The sequence below is a fragment of the Mastomys coucha genome, unplaced genomic scaffold, assembly GCF_008632895.1.
Source record: "Mastomys coucha isolate ucsf_1 unplaced genomic scaffold, UCSF_Mcou_1 pScaffold14, whole genome shotgun sequence".
Classification (NCBI taxonomy): Eukaryota; Metazoa; Chordata; class Mammalia; order Rodentia; family Muridae; genus Mastomys; species Mastomys coucha.
Genome location: NW_022196896.1, coordinates 64,588,058 through 64,603,736, shown reverse-complemented (window position 1 = coordinate 64,603,736; position 15,679 = coordinate 64,588,058). Strand labels below are relative to the sequence as shown.

Genomic DNA, 15,679 nt, shown 5'->3' with positions numbered 1-15,679 from the left:
CTGACAGCACACACATAAGGCCAGGTACAGGAAGCATACTTAAGGACATGTGAGAGGGACAGCTCAAAAGATGCCTGTTAAAGGCTGGCTGTGCTGGGGTGTTTTTTAATTCTAGCTACTCAAAGACTGAAGAGGATCAAAATCTCAAAGGCTAGCATGAGCTGCACCTGTGCAACTCAATAGGCCTGCCTGGCTCAAAATCAAGAAAATGCTAAAGAGTAGCTCAGTGGGAAAGAACTTGACTGGCATATGCAAAGCCCCAGATTTAATACCCAGCTCTGGAAAAGAAGAAAATAAATGTTGTACAGACTTTGCAGATCTGCCCAACAAGCAAACTGTCAGCTTCCCTGCCCAGCAGCCGCCAGCACTGTCACCAGCCTTCCCAAGGCCTGAGTGGCCTGGGTGGGTAATCACAAAAACGGCTTTGTGAAGACCTTTGTCCCCCACATGTGGTCCTGCTATTGCTACGTTACTTAAGCTGATGTTCTTCGGGGGCTAGAACTTGGCTTCCACCCACATCAGAATTTCTGTTGGAAAGTACATTCAGGAGCATAGTATGGCACTGTCTTGGAAAGGCTCAGTCACAGCACAATTGCCCTTGCTAGCTCCATGCAGCAAGTTCATGCCCACATTTCCTGAAGCAGACACTGCACTCCACTCAGGGAAGCCAAGGTTAACCCTCACATGTACACATGTATACATACACACACTCCCATTCCCAGAATGTCTAGAGCACAGAGTCCAAGTTTAGAACTGGGTAGGTAATGGCTTAGGGAATATAAATAAGGCGTGCAACTGAACTATAGGATAATTCCGTTCTTGATGACTTACAGCCTTGCTCCAAACATCAGGACCAATGGTGTGTCTACATCCTTGTTTGTCTTTCAGTTCCTTTGAACTGCCATATACTCCCTCACTGGAAAATAAACAGCGTAGAAATCTCCCAACCAAGATTCCTCTTCCAGCTACATTAACAAGTGGATCCAAATCACGAAATCCCCAGAAAACAAAAGGTATTGTTGTGTTGATCACAAATATTTTTGATTCCCTGTTTTCATGACTGCCGGTGCCCAGTGGTAGCCATTCATTAGCTCTGGCTGTACTGTGAGGCCAAGGCTGTGTTGATGGTTCTCTGAAGCAGCAGGCTCATGAGAGAAAAACCTTCCCACATTAACTTTCCTTTCTTAATTCTGTGCAGGTACAAATAAGTTAGTGGAAAACAGGCCAGTTGCGCTCTCAAAGTTCCTCCCCAGCAGTCAAGAACTAGGCAATACCAGCAGCTCAGAGGGTGAAAAGGACTCTCCTCCACCGGAGTGGGATGCTGTGCCGGTTCACAAGCCCAGCAGCTGTAAGTATGGGTTTAGAAGCCACTGTGGTCCATGGCCACCCCCCTGGAGACAGGCACTGCTGGGTGGGGATGTGGGAGGAATGGCATTAGAGACTGGGCTACTTACACCAGAGAAGGTAAGAAAGTCTAGAGTTCCTCGACCAGCTGGAGCAAAGCCTGATGCCCAGACCCATGTCTGTACAGCTCTTCCGTGCTTTCCTACTCAGAATACCTTGGCCTGGTCCCAAGCCCTTTAACCTCTGCTCTCACCATCAGACCCACTGGACAGCTCTGCCAGGGCTGTGCTGACTCCAATGTGGGCAGAGGAAGCCAGTGAGTGTCCAGTTCACACTGTCGCTGTCCCTTTTGGACACCTCTACTGCCCAATTTTCCTGCTTCTCCCTTTGATATTCCATCTTCTGTAGACCCCACCTTCAAGTGCATATTTGCAGGACACTGCAGGCTTCAGAGCTTTAGGTTTGTCCACTAAGGCTGAGTCAGGACTGTGTCCTGTGCGCACCGTCAGGGTTCATTCAGCAGCCCTTGGCTGGAGGGTTACCTTGCTTGGGCCTCTGTTGCTCTGAGGAGGAAAGGGTTCAGGCAGCTTATACTTCCACGTCAGTCTGTCTTCCTGGAAGTCATGGCAGGCCCCGATGCAGAGGCCATGCAGTACTGCTCCCTCAGCCTGATTTCAGAGCACCTAGGACCACCAGGTGTGGCATTGCCTACAGTGAACTGGCCACTCCTATGTCCATCAAGAAAATGCATTGCAGGCTTATGTAAAGGCCGCTCTAGGTGGGAGGTTCCCTTTTCTCAGGTGACAGTAGCTTGTTTCGAGTTGACATGAGACTAGCCAGCACAAACTTTGTACCTATAAAGGAAGCCAAGAATGTTCTTCATGGCTTAAAAGGCAAGAAAAGTGCCAGGGAAGGCTAATCCGGGGGAGAAGTACCTGAAGCTAGAGGTTCTCTAACTCCACAAAGCAATGTGAAGGTTCCCTTCTCAGGCTTCAGGCCTTAATCCAAGCTTGTTCTGACTTCCTCAGTTCTGTTCCATCTGCCTTTGTCAAGAGCATCTGCACACAGAGCTTCCCTACAGTTTTCAGGAGAAACAAGCCAACACATACACACACACACACACACACACACACCCCTGTGGTGAACAACCCAGCACACACACACACACACACACACACACACACAACCCAGCACACACACACACACACACAACCCAGCACACACACACACACACACACACACACCCCTGTGGTGAACAACCCAGCAGGAAAGCTGCTTGCACTTAGAGGTGGCTGTGAGCCCACGGCCAGCTGATTGTTGCTTTTAGGTCTGTAGCAAAACAGACATGACAGAAGGATGTAGCAGAGCAGAGCTGCTCAACTCGGCAGCTTGGAAGCAGAGAAGAGAGTACAGGGAGGGATGTGGCTGTGAAGGGCATCTTCCTCATAGTCTGTTCAGCTGCTAACCCACTGACAGCACTCACTGAGAGCACTGCTGTTGGAGCAAGCCTTGAACACACCAGCCTTTGGGTGTAGTTCCCATCCAGACCATACCAGAGCGTGGCCTGCTCCCAGTATTTCATGTTTTACCAGGGGCAGGTCAGAGAAGGTACCACACAAGAAATGACCAGGGAAGGAAGGAAGGATCTGGGCATTTGTACAAAAACTCACCCTCAACACCAGTGTGCTGGATAAGCATGCTGTGCTGGGGGACTTCCAGGAAGCTTTTCAACAACAGGCAAGGAACTTGACACACATGACATTTGTGATGAGCACTGGGCATGAGCAACAGCAGAGCAGCTATAGCGAAGTCACTTTTACGGCCATGAGTGGGCAGGCTAAAGCATTGGTAAAGGTTATCAGTGCCACTGGGGGCATAGAAGAGAGAGGGTGACCCTGACCATGGAGAATGGGGCTGTGGGCTTCAGGAGAAAGGAGCTATGTTCAGCACTGATGTCACAGGGTCCTGACATGCCCCTGAGGGTTTAGAGAGCAGCAGCAGGTACTAGACAGTTTGAGCAGAGACATGAGATCAGCACAGCCAGACCAGTTCAGAAGCAGGGCAGACTGGGAGGGAGCCCTGAGGCTACAGTGTGTCATGCACAACTGGGCAGAGCCCTGTCGTGAGCCACTGTTAGGACACACAGCAGCTGTGTGAGTGACACATCTTCTGCTGTCACTCTTTCCAATTTGAGTGCAGATGTGACACTGAAATGTTGTACAGTTTTTAAAGCAGCTGTGTAGATGTTTACAGGCCCAGGAACACTGAGAGCCAACAGCCACACCTTCAGCACACGGGGCTGAGACAAGGAATCTTGTTGGAGTTGAGGGCGTTCGGCCTGTGCACTTCATCTGCTGCAAGTTTAACCCTGGAAGGAGGCACAGCCTCCCTCTGGTCCTCAGTGCCTTCAGCTGCTCATGGGGCGGCAGTGAAGAGGCCAACTACCCTGCCCTGCATTTGTGGACCAAGTGCTTGTATTCCCTGAAGCCCACGGGCACCAAGAGATGCACATTTCTCTCCTTCTCCTTAGAACCTTTAAGTGGAATGCATAAGTCTTCATTTGTTTCCTTTATAGAAGCACTTGAATTTCACATCAAAAAATAACTGACTTTGAAGAGTCCAGATGAAACTGTCACATTAATGGGACCTTTTGTTAATTTCCAGCTACTGACAGTCTTTATAAACTGTCTCTGCAAACCCTCAATGCAGACATTTTCTTAAAACAACGCCAGACCTCGCCAACACCAGCCTCTCCTTCTCTGCCCACCGCTCCCTGCCCGTTCACATCCCGTGGCAGCTACAGCAGCGTTGTCAACAGCTCCAGCAGGTAGGCTGCTCACCCTGACGTCATGATCGTCACAGTGACACGTAGACCCCACGCTCTTACTCCTGCTGCACACAAACCCATTTTCATTATTAGGTCAACCTGGGATGAGCTCTTCCTATGCTCCAGGTACCTGATCCCAGCAGTGACCTTATCCTCTCTGTGAACAAATCTGTTACTGTGTTCTAGATCCGTGTGGCAAGCATCCCATGACAGAGCGCTTCACCGAAAATGTAGACATGGAGTGCGTGAGCAGGCTGTGACCTCAGGTGTCACTGTCATGTAACATGCTGTAGAGTGACACATGCTCAGAAGCACAGGCCTCCCTCTGTGCCAACAGGCACCATGTCCTCTAGACAGGCTCCTTGCAGAGAAGTCAGAGGGTGCCATGACCAGTGGGGTGGAGGGGGCTTACTTACTGGGGACCCCACTGTAACCATGTCCAGGGGAAGGAGGCCTGATGAATGGACCTGTCCTGCCAGCCCCACCAGTTGGCTGATATTCTCACAGGTTTCTTTGCCAAGGGGCCTCCTTCAGGTTCTTCAAAATGTGATCTCCACCTTTTCCCAGTCCCTAAATTGTGTACTCATCTTGGTCTCTTTCCTCACTTTCCCAGAAACCCCTCATTTTCCATATGGTTAAGCTCTCTTGGACCCCAGAACACTTTCACAGGGCTTCTCTGTGCTCTGAGCCATCCTGGACTGTCACCCTTGATGCCTGACACTCCTCCACTGTCGGCACCACCAATGAGGGAGAATTCTTTCCTTCTTGCTGTAGTGACACAAAAGCAAAGCAGCCGAACAGCAGCAAGAGCAAGCTGACAAAGGCGGCCTCTCTCCCTGGCAAGAACGGCAACCCCACCTTTGCTGCTGTTGCTGCAGGCTATGACAAGAGCCCAGGTGAGTGCCTGCCACACCTGGACAGTGGGCGTGGCATATGCACTCTGTCCAGCCAGGCCTCGAACTGATTCACAGTACTTGTTGCAGGTGGGAATGGATTTGCTAAAATTTCTTCAAACAAATCAGATTTTTCCAGCAGCCTTGGCATTTCACACATTCCAGTCGACAGTGATGGCTCTGACAGGTGTGTGACTCACCCCAGGGTGGGAGGCATCTTTCCTACAGCAGCCATGTGGGAGCTTCCCACACATACCCCACGCCCCCCCACGCCCATCTCTGTGCTTTCATATCCGAGCCCCCATTGAAGCAGCTCTCCATGTGAAGCCATAGATGGCCCAGTTCAATAACCACCATTTTGTGTATTTTCCCTTGCAACATTCAGCTCTGGTTTGTGGAGTCCTGTCAGCAACCCCAGCAGCCCTGACTTCACCCCCCTCAATTCGTTCTCAGCCTTTGGAAATTCTTTTAATCTAACAGGTGGTAAGTATTCAGCCTGGGTCTGTGAGTAGGAAGCCCATAACAAGAAAAGGTGTGTGACATGTCAGAGACAGTAGTACAGGAGATGTGGCTGCCATCTGAGCAGGGGGTATCATTTTCAGTGCAACAGCTGGTGATAGGTTATGTGGGAGTCTGGGGGTGGGGGCAGGTTGTACTTCTGTCATGGAGGGCTTCTGGGAACCCCACACACAACCAGGCAGCCATGTGGAAGTCTTTGCTAACACCCTTGCCTGGGCACAGCAGGACACAGTGCAGAAGTGCATGCCAGTTGGCTTGTGCTCCACAGCACATGCTAAAGTGCTTCTAAGAGGGACCGTGGACTCCTCATCTGCCGGACAGTGTGCTTGTATTAGCCAAGAGACCAGGATGGGACAGTTGCGTCCTGGTGCTTTCTAGTGATGACTGTGTTAGGTGCTTACATGGTGGCCATGTGCCTGAGTTCTTAGGAACATCCCAGAGTGTGGTGGGAACTGACAAGGTCTGTGTCAGCTCACGTGCATGGCACTGGGTGGGGTTGGGGGGGGAAGGGCTGTTGCTGAGAGACTCTTCTCATCCCAGAGGCCGAGAGGCTCGAGCCACTCTCTCATATTTCAGCAGTTTTCAGCAAACTGTCGAGATCCTGCAGTCAGTCATCCCAGAGAAGTTGGAATGAGTTCAGCAGTGGCCCCTCCTACCTTTGGGATTCTCCAGCCACAGACCCCAGCCCTTCTTGGCCAGCCAGTTCCAGCTCCCCAACCCACACAGCCAACGTGAGTGCCCAAGCCCCCTTCTTGTCATTACCAGTTCTGTCCTGCAGGCTGTGCTGACAGTCACACAGCAGACACCATAAATGGAGGGCTGTGTTGGGGGAGAATCACACTGCTTTGTCTCATGTTCTGTCAGCTGCCCGAGGCACCCTTCAAAGCCATTAGAGTCAGGACAGTTGGAAGAAACTGAGAGGCTGTGGTTGAGGCCCTGGCTTCCTCCTCTCGGGTCCATCATGCTCAGCCTCTTCCACGGGTGTGGCCCTGGCCACCCGATCTCAGGTGTGTCTCCTCTCTTCCCACAGCAAGCTTCGGAGTTGCTTGTGTATTGTTTCTGGGAAGCACCTATCTCCTAGCTCATGAATACATTTGCTTCTACTCTTAAATTTTCTGCGAAGATTAGGCTTCCTGGAGGTACTCTGGCCAAGAAAAATAATGAATTTATCCTTCACAAAACAATAGCAGAAACTTTGCCTCAGAAAACCCCAAATCACATGTGCATGGTTGGTGGGCAGCGCTGTGAGGATGGCCCCATAGGACAGCCTGTCTTTCTTAGTAACAATCCTGACTCCCATTCATAGTGCTGTGACCAGCAAAGTCTCTACACACGTCAGGTAGTCAGTCAGACCCTGGGCTTTGCAAACCATTTTTCCACACCACTTGGTTAGCTTTGCGTCTTGATACAAGTTAGTGTAGCCAGGACCCACGCAGGTGCCTGTGCCCCAGTGAGACCCATGCACAAAAAAAAGCAGGCTGGCTGCCCTGGGCCCACCAGCCAGGCTTCGTCAGCCTTTAATAAAATATCAGAACACCTGCTTAGACCCTGCTATGGCTAACTATCTGGAGTATTCCATAAAATTAATAAAAACGAGAGAAGCCTGCGGACCACTCCGTTCCCCTGCTGGCCCAGCTCACCCCGCACTCAATGTTGTACTCCTTCTGTTTTGTCACAGTCCATCCTTGGCAACACCAGTGGCCTGTGGTCCACCACTCCATTCAGCAGCTCAATCTGGTCCAGCAACATCAACAGCAACCTTCCTTTCTCCACTCCAACAAACACACTGTCAAGCATCAGCCTCATGGGCACGGAAAACTCCACCGCCACCCACGCCCCTTCAGCCTCCGGTCCGGCCGATGACTTGGGACAGACCTACAACCCCTGGCGGATATGGAGCCCTACAATCGGAAGAAGAAGCTCTGACCCTTGGTCTAATTCGCACTTCCCTCATGAAAATTAAAATTAAGCAAAAAACAAAGTGGGGGCCCCTCATCTAGATCATGATATGCCAGTTTCCAAGACATCTCTGAAGGCCCTTACTGCTTCGAGCCCTCTCCCTCCTCCTGGAAGGGCAGGCTTGGTCCACTCGCTTCTCTCACATCTTTCTTGCAATTATGATACTCTGAGATTTGCTGTTGTGCTTGTAGACAAAAGTCTGGACTCGGCCACAAACTACTACAACCTGTCCACCTGAAATCCTGACTTCCCCAGTTCCCCACCTGTCTCTTCCTGCCTTCTCTATTGTAAGAACACAAATTTGGCATTACAGTAAGGGAGTAATTTGAATTGATTGATAAGTCCTGGCATGTGACAATTTTACTAAATTACCAAGTTTGGTTTTTAATAATTTCACAATATTATGCGCCAAGATCTAATTTTAAAAATGTATGAGGACTTTGTGCTGAAAATACAGAGTATTTTTTTAAAGTAAGGCTATCTTGGTTTAAAAGCAGATAACAGAAATGTAAGCCAGCATAAGAGCAGTGGCTGAATGTAAAGCGCCCAGTGGGAACCACACGCGTTTTCTGTGCTGTTTGTACTTGAGGTATGTACCATTTGTATACCTGAATTTATTTTAAAGATAAACTGAAATGCACATAGCCAAGTCTTGACCTTACAAGATTGTGTATTTCTTAAACTACAACTTTGTGTTGTACTTTGAAATAAATGATGCTTTTTTCAAAAGCCTTGAATTGTTTTGTTTTGCTTTTTTACACGAGCTGCATTTCCCACCAGGTTTGACCATGGTGTCACTGAGTGTCCCCTCTGGAGGTGACAGGTAAAGAGATGTCAGGCCTGCCAGGACTGCAGCCAGCTGTGGGCTACTAAAATCCTCCTGATGGTCATAGAGGGTCCCCGACAGGAAACGACTGACCCAGAAGCCTGTTGGGGTTCATCCAGGAAGCAGCTTTCCCCCACCTCTGACCTAAACACAGCAGCCTGGGAGAAAAAGCTGCTAACATCCCCTGGCCGTTCACTGTGTCAACGCACACCTGAAACCTCAGCCTCTCATCGGCTGTGGAGTTTCCAGCTGAGTGACCCATGATGGAGCCCTCAGGGAGGCCACCCACACATCCACTCTGCAGTTATCCTTCTTAAAAATGGGCCTTGTGCCAGCTCGCCAGCGCATTTGGGAGGCGGGACTTCCTGACCCAGAAGTCTGCTGACAGGAAATCCTGTGGCTGAAGGGAATAGGAAAGTAACAGAGAGGCTCGGGGTGACTGGGTGGGCCACTACTGCAGATGAGTTCAAATCCCCAGGATCCCACAACCCACATAAAGCCAGGTGTGGTAGAATCCCTGTGCTGGGAGGCAGAGCCACAGAACCCTCCCAAGACCACCCGGCTAACTGCCCTAGCTAGGAAATGAGTTCCAGGTTCAGTGAGAAACAAGCCTTAGCAAATAAGGCAGACTGAATAAAGATGTCTGCCGTACCTATGCATGCACATGTATACCACACATATACGGGTGTGTACCAAAAAAGGCGAGTACAAGGGAGAAGCTGGGCACAGGAAGGGCCTTAGACTACCTCCTGCAGGAAGGCCCAGTGCTGCATTCCTGAAACCTGGGGCAGTCGATGGGGAGGGTAGAGGAGACAGAAGCCGTTTACCCACCAAGAAAGAATCTCTAGCGCTTGAGCCACACCATCTGTCTGGATGGATCTGAAGCTGAGGGATGGAACCACACCGAGGCAGAGAAGCCAGCATCAAGTAGTGATACGGTCTGGAAACTTAAGTCCTCAGGACCAACTAAAAGACACTAGAGTCTAGGAGGCAAAGAGAGATTTACACATACCTAAGACATTTCTCTTTTTAACAAACTGTTGACCTTTTTTTTGTTTTTTAAGACTTATTTATTATATGTAAATACATTTTAGCTGTCTCCAGACACTCCAGAAGAAGATGTCAGATCTAATTACAGATGGCTGTGAATCACCATATGGTTGCTGGGATTTGAACTCAGGACCTTCAGAAGAGCAGTCGGTGCTCTTAACCACTGAGCATCTCTCCAGCCCCTGTTGACCCTTTTCCAACGATAAGTCTCCCACAGCTTCTCCTGAAAGAACCCACAGTCTACACCGGAACAATAGCAGCACCCCAAAGTTTATCAATCTGGGTTCTAATTTCGCAAGTGGTCCTTCCTGCTCTGGCATGCCTTTCTTGTCTGTATTTCCAGGATTTTAGAGACAACTTCTGCTAGGTAACAGGGAGCTGTGATCAAATGTTCTAGGCCAGTTACGTGGTGAAGAAATCAAAGCGCCCTTCGATGGATCGTGCTGTGTATATGAACCATCCCATAGTGTGGTTTCAAATCTAGCCCTCCCTGCTTTTCATGAATGTTCATCAGAACCAGCAAGATCACTATGGGTTTCCTCTTAGGGCTTCCTGGACAGCTAGAGCTGGCCTGTAGAGCTGGTTCCTGGCCTCCTAGTCCTGTTGGTTAGCAGGCTCTCTTGTGCACTTAGAAAATGAGAGTGAAAGGTGTACAATCTTGACACCAAGGAAAGAGCAGACGTCTGCACAGGTAAGCTTCCCACAGACTGAGGGCCGGAGGGATGGCTCAGGGATGGCTCAGCAATTAGAGCGCTTGCTGCTCTGTCAGAGGCTTCTGCAACCACATGTAACTCCAGCTCCAAGGATCCAGCAACCTCTTTTGGCATCTGCAGCCATACATACACACACATACATACACGTGTACATAGGGTAACATGTGAGCACATAAATAAAAATGAAAAGGACATCTTTGCAAAATAAAAGGACAAATGTTAACAGCAGACCTCTACCATGTTTGGGATACAGTGGGGAACTTGCTTGCTCCTAAGAATCCCCCGAAGTTGCCAGATTATTCCCTAAATTCCCATTTTACCCATGAGGCATTCCTTGGCCAACTTGAGGAACACCGTACAGCTGTTAGGAGACAGCTTGCCCAGGTTTTCCCCGATATTTCCAACAGTAGGTATCCAAGCAGGCAGGCATGTGGATACGCTCAGCGCTCACCTACAAGCTTGCAAGCTAGATTTTGAGCCGGGGGAAGTTGGGGGGGGGGGGGGGGAACAATGCAATTCAGAGAGACCAAGACCTGGGCCAACAGTTTAGTAAGAGGTGAACTACCCTGGCATTTGCTACCCAGCTCCACAGCCAGGGGAGGAGATGGTCAACCTTTGGGGGTGAGGGGGTTGCAGGGAGGGGAAGAGGTGCTCCAGCATGGAGGTATTTCTACCCTCTAGCTTTTGGCCATTTTCGGAGTAACCTGAGATCTGTGCAGTGGCTCTGCTTTGAAAGAGGGCTTCAAGTCATGTCACCTTTCAGTGGCCCCAATTTTGTCACATCCCAGAACTATCTATCTCACGAAGGGTGCTAATGCCTGAACCTGGATGGCTCTGAGAGCCAGAAATCTACATAGTCACACATCCCACCGGACCCTGGCCAGGGAGTAGCTGCCTCTAAAACCCAGTGTGGGTTTTCCATGGTTTCCAGCATGACCATACTAAAATAACCATTTGGACAAACCCCCAAAGCTCAGCCTTTCTGGAAGTGTGTTCCATAGGAATCCTGCTTGGGAAGGAGGCGTTGAAACCCAGCAGCCAAATTCTGCCACATGGAAATGTGTCAGAGTCAAACCAATGGGAGACTATCGAGACGGCTGTGTGGACTGCTCAGAGAGGCATGCTGTTGCTCCAAGGCTGACAAGAGTACCAGTATGTCTCTTCTGGCCCTGAATAAAGACAGGGCTGGCTGTCCTGAAACTCACTCACTCTGTCCAGGCTCCAGGCTGGCCTGGAACTCACAGAGAGCTGACTGCTGCCTCTGCTGGGTTTAAAGGTGTGAGCCACCACTGCCGAGCAATAGTGTAATTTTAGAAGAATTTATTTTTATTAAGTGGAGGGGCATGTGTGTGAGAGAGTGGGTGGGGGAAAGAGGGAAAGGAAGAGAGAAGGAGAGTGAGCGAGGGAGGAAGAGAGGGAGAGAGAGAGAGAGGGAAGAAGAGAGAGAGAGGGAAGAAGAGAGAGAGAGAGAGAGAGGGAGGGAGGGAGGGAGAGAGAGAGAGAGAGAGAGAGAGAGAAAGAACACATTAGTACACTGCCAAAAGTGTTTGATCACTGGACCTGAAGTAACAGAGAGTTGTGAGTCTCCCAATGTGGGCACTAGGAATTGAACTTGGGTCCTCTGGAAGAACAGTACATGTTATTAACCGCTGAGCCACTTTGTCCAGCCCCCAAAAGCATATATTTCATGGAAAGACGGTAGTAATAAAATTATATATTCTGGAAAAAAATTGAACCAAACAGAAATCTTAGATCAGCAGATCAAAAGAAAATACAGCTGTGGCAGGTATGGCAGGGCACGCATCTATCCCAGCAAGCAGGAGGCAGAGGCAGGGGGATGTCTGTGAGTCTCCAACCAACCAAGGCTACATAGGGAGACCCTGTCTCAGAAAAGGCACTGTGGGGCTGGTCAAGAGCACTTTCTGCTCCTGCAGAGGACCTGGGTTCAGTTCCCACCACCCACATGGTGGTTTATAATTCTCTATAACTTCAGCTCCCAGGAGATCTGGTTCAAGAAAATAAATCTCAAAAAGGCCATCTCTTAAGCCAGGCAGTGGTGGTGCACGCCTTTAATCCCAGCACTTGGGAGGCAGAGGCAGGTGGATTTCTGAGTTAGAGGCCAGCCTGGTCTACAGAGTGAGTTCCAGGACAGCCAGGGCTACACAGAGAAACCCTGTGGGGGGAGGGGGGTAGGGAAGGTCATCTCTTAGAAGGAAAATGAGGGAGCTTTCAGGCCATTAAACCTGAGCTGAATGCACGGTCCAGGGTCTTTAAAGGAGCCTTATGCCTTTACCCTCAAGCTGGAATTAAGGTAAGCGACGCCACACCTGATGCCTGCTGGGTTTTTTGTTTCTTCTCGCCTAGAAGTCTTCATACCTCATGCATTCACGGTGGTAATCTCTCTTTTATTTCTGGGCATAAAGTTAATATTTTTTTTCAAAGGGGACATGAAATTAGGAGCAAAGTGAGGTGGAGAGACAGCAGGAGAGCTGGAGGGGGAGGGGAGCATCGATAGAATCAATATATATTGTATGCATATGTGAAACTTCCAAAGAATAATAATATACTTTTAAAAAGTCATTTCTGGTTTTGATTTGATAAAATCCGGCATTGTGGTGCTATAAGGGCAATTTAAAAAAAATAACAGGGAAGAAAATATTCTAATAAAATATTATAATAAAAATAAAATCAATATTTCTATAAAATATAAAATTTAAGAAATATACTTGTAAACTTTCAAGGGGACAAAGAACATCCACAGGCAAATCAGAACCTGGGGTTGAGAAAAGCCTATGGGATTGGGGGGCGGGGTTGTAGGAGCACATGGTATTGGAAAGGTACGAGATGTCCCACCATGCAGCCTCATGGGGCAGCGGTGGGCTCAGCCGCCACTCTGAGCCATTCTACTGTCTTTCTCCAGGGCTGCTGCCGCCCCTCGCCCTCCTCCTGGCTGCTAGTGGCAGAGAAAATGTGAGGGTTTTCTCTCTAAAGCCAGGCGCAAGCATCCCAGCTTTAAACGTCCTGCTCAAGCGTCCCAGGTAGTTCCCCAGGACCTTTGAGATCTTCCCATTCTTTGTTCTATATTTACTTTCCCTTTTCAGTCGAAACTGAGGCACCCACTGGAGGGCTAAAGACTTGCCCCCGGGGCAACTGGGCTAAATCTATAAGCATAGTATGACTTTTTCTAAGGGTAAGCAGCAGAAAAGTATGCCACACTAAAGCGGAGGAGGCCACACTAAATACGAAGGCCCAAGAGCCAGTATGTGTTCTGCGAGAGGGTGCGGAGCCCGGGTCCCAGAGGCTGGCAAGAAGCATCCTGCAAACCGGCCTGGAGTGAACACTCTGCAGGCGGCGGAACTGAGGGCCTGAAGATCAGGTGGGGGAGTCTGCGTTCTGTTCCCTTGCTGAGAGAAGCTGCCAGAATAAGGGCAGGTGAGCGCCCTGTGCCAGGAACTGAGCCCGCCTTTGCTTTGATAGTGGCGCCACCGTGTGGTAGTATTCTTCTAGAACTGCAACCTCTTCAGAAGATTCTGTCATTGCCAGGTCTTTCCCAGTGTACTGGATAAGCACGTGAATGATGTTTTAATACCAAACCAAATAGTAATGCTGACCATAAAATAAATAAAAATAAAGACTTATTTAGTTTCTTAAGCGTTTGTGCAATAATATGTATCCCTGGGCTCAGTGGTTAAGAGCACTGACTGCTCTTCCAGAGGTCCTGAGTTCAATTGGTGGAATCCAATGCCCTCTTCTGGTGTGTCTGAAGACAGTGACAGTGTACTCACATACATTAAATAAATAAATGAATGAATAAATAAATAAATATTAAAAAATAATATGTATCATTATCCAATAACAAATGAATTTTAATGCAACTGAAACACTTGCAAAAGGAACCATTTGCAGCAGGCACTAAATCCTACCACTGAGGAAATTTTTTTCTTAATTAACTTATTAGTTTTGCCGGGCGGTGGTGGCGCATGCCTTTAATCCTAGCACTTGGGAGGCAGAGGCAGGTAGATTTCTGAGTTCGAGGCCAGTCTGGTCTACAGAGTGAGTTCTAGGACAGCCAGGACTATTCAGAGAAACCCTGTCTGGAAGGAAAAAAAAAAAGACTATTAAAAAGTTTTAATATTGTTTATGAATAAGTAATACACCTTACATATGCTGTAATAAAGTTGTCTTCTGATGAAAACACTTATCTCGCTATTCTCAAGGCACTGCTAGGGATTTTCACTTGGCTTTTGGGTTTCTGTTTTGTTTTCTGTCTGTCTGGAGTGTGTGCTGTTGACATAGGGTCTCATTGTGGAACCCAGGCTCACTTGCAACTTGTGGCCTTCTTACCTCAGCCCTGTAAGTAAATTTCAACATAGTATGAGGTGGAGTAGGGACGTGCTCAGCACGTAAGGGTGCTGACTGCCTTTCTAGAGGAACTGAGTTCGAGTCCCAGCACCAGTGTCAGACATCACAACCACTGGAAATTCCAGCCCCTCTGGCCTTCCCAGATACCTGAAAACATGTACAATTCACTCCGGAGACACAGACAGATAGGCAGGCAGGCAGGCACCCATGCACCCACACACCCACACACGCACAGAATGAAAACAAAGTTAAATCAAAATAAGCTCTGAACCAGAACTAACCTGATTGTTTCATTGTTGCCCTGGTTCGACCCTATGCACCACTGCCAAGGCTCCTCCCTGCCCTCGACCCGTTAAGCGATTCTCCTGTGACCCCCACAAAACTCCCAGAGCAACTGGCTTCCCACCACAAATAACAACAAACTTTACTTTCCCAGAATTCCCAGCAAATCTCACCTCTCATTGGCTCTAAGTGTGATACACCCCCTGCCCCACCCCCACCCTCACCCCCACCCCCAAGTCACTCTGGCCAAGGGAAGAAGGCATTGGTTTGCTGCTGAGGGAGGAGCCAATCCTGCTGAGGGCACAGGTGGCACAGGTGGAACCATTACAATCCTGGCTCTATCCCACCTCACTTTCTTGGGTAGGGAAACTGAGGCAGTGAGACTTGGGGAGTTCTGAGTGGGACTGTACCCGAACCGACACTCAGATATGGATATGGGGTGATAAACTTGGAGGTGCCGGAGCAGGGCGGGCAGGTGTGAGAGCGGGGACTGTTAACAACCCAGTCAGGACAGGTGTAAGGACTGGGTGTTAGGCTCCACTAAAGAGGCCTGAGAACCTGTTTCAGCTGGTTGCAGAACTGGGCAGGTAGTCTGTAAAAACCTCTCCAGGTAATCCTGCTGGGTAGCTGTTACAGATGTGCCCATGGTGTCCAATCTACTCAGGAATGCTGAGGCCCCCGACACACACAGCCCTCAGCTCAAACGCAAACTCACCTTGGCCTCCATTTCCCAGTCTGCTCTGGCATCTCATTCACCTGAAGATAACCCTACCACAGAGAGGTGGGGTTGCCAGCCCTGGCTTCTGTGGGGCCCCTATGGAGATCGCTACTTTTTTTTTTCTTACCCCTCCATTGCTAAGCCCTTCCCAAGCTCCTAGCCCCGGCCTGGAGAAGATGACAATAC

General features: G+C 49.3%; 1 protein-coding gene across 4 annotated transcripts in view; it reads left to right on the top strand.

Annotated features, from left to right (window-relative positions):
• The window catches only part of Tmem131 (transmembrane protein 131), a 149,959-nt gene extending 141,686 nt beyond the window's left edge, over window positions 1-8,273 (top strand). Inside the window, exons 34-41 of one of the 4 annotated variants that reach the window (XM_031367209.1) lie at window positions 889-1,013; window positions 1,199-1,348; window positions 4,009-4,171; window positions 4,946-5,067; window positions 5,155-5,251; window positions 5,450-5,547; window positions 6,160-6,314; window positions 7,262-8,273. In XM_031367209.1, the coding sequence (XP_031223069.1) occupies window positions 889-1,013; window positions 1,199-1,348; window positions 4,009-4,171; window positions 4,946-5,067; window positions 5,155-5,251; window positions 5,450-5,547; window positions 6,160-6,314; window positions 7,262-7,546 (1,195 nt within the window). In that variant the 3' untranslated portion in view covers window positions 7,547-8,273. Of the gene's footprint in view, window positions 1-888; window positions 1,014-1,198; window positions 1,349-4,008; window positions 4,172-4,945; window positions 5,068-5,154; window positions 5,252-5,449; window positions 5,548-6,123; window positions 6,315-7,261 lie in introns of all 4 variants that reach the window. The other 3 variants (XM_031367212.1, XM_031367210.1, XM_031367208.1) reach the window with 3 other exon arrangements.
• Window positions 8,274-15,679: the final 7,406 nt, after the last annotated feature.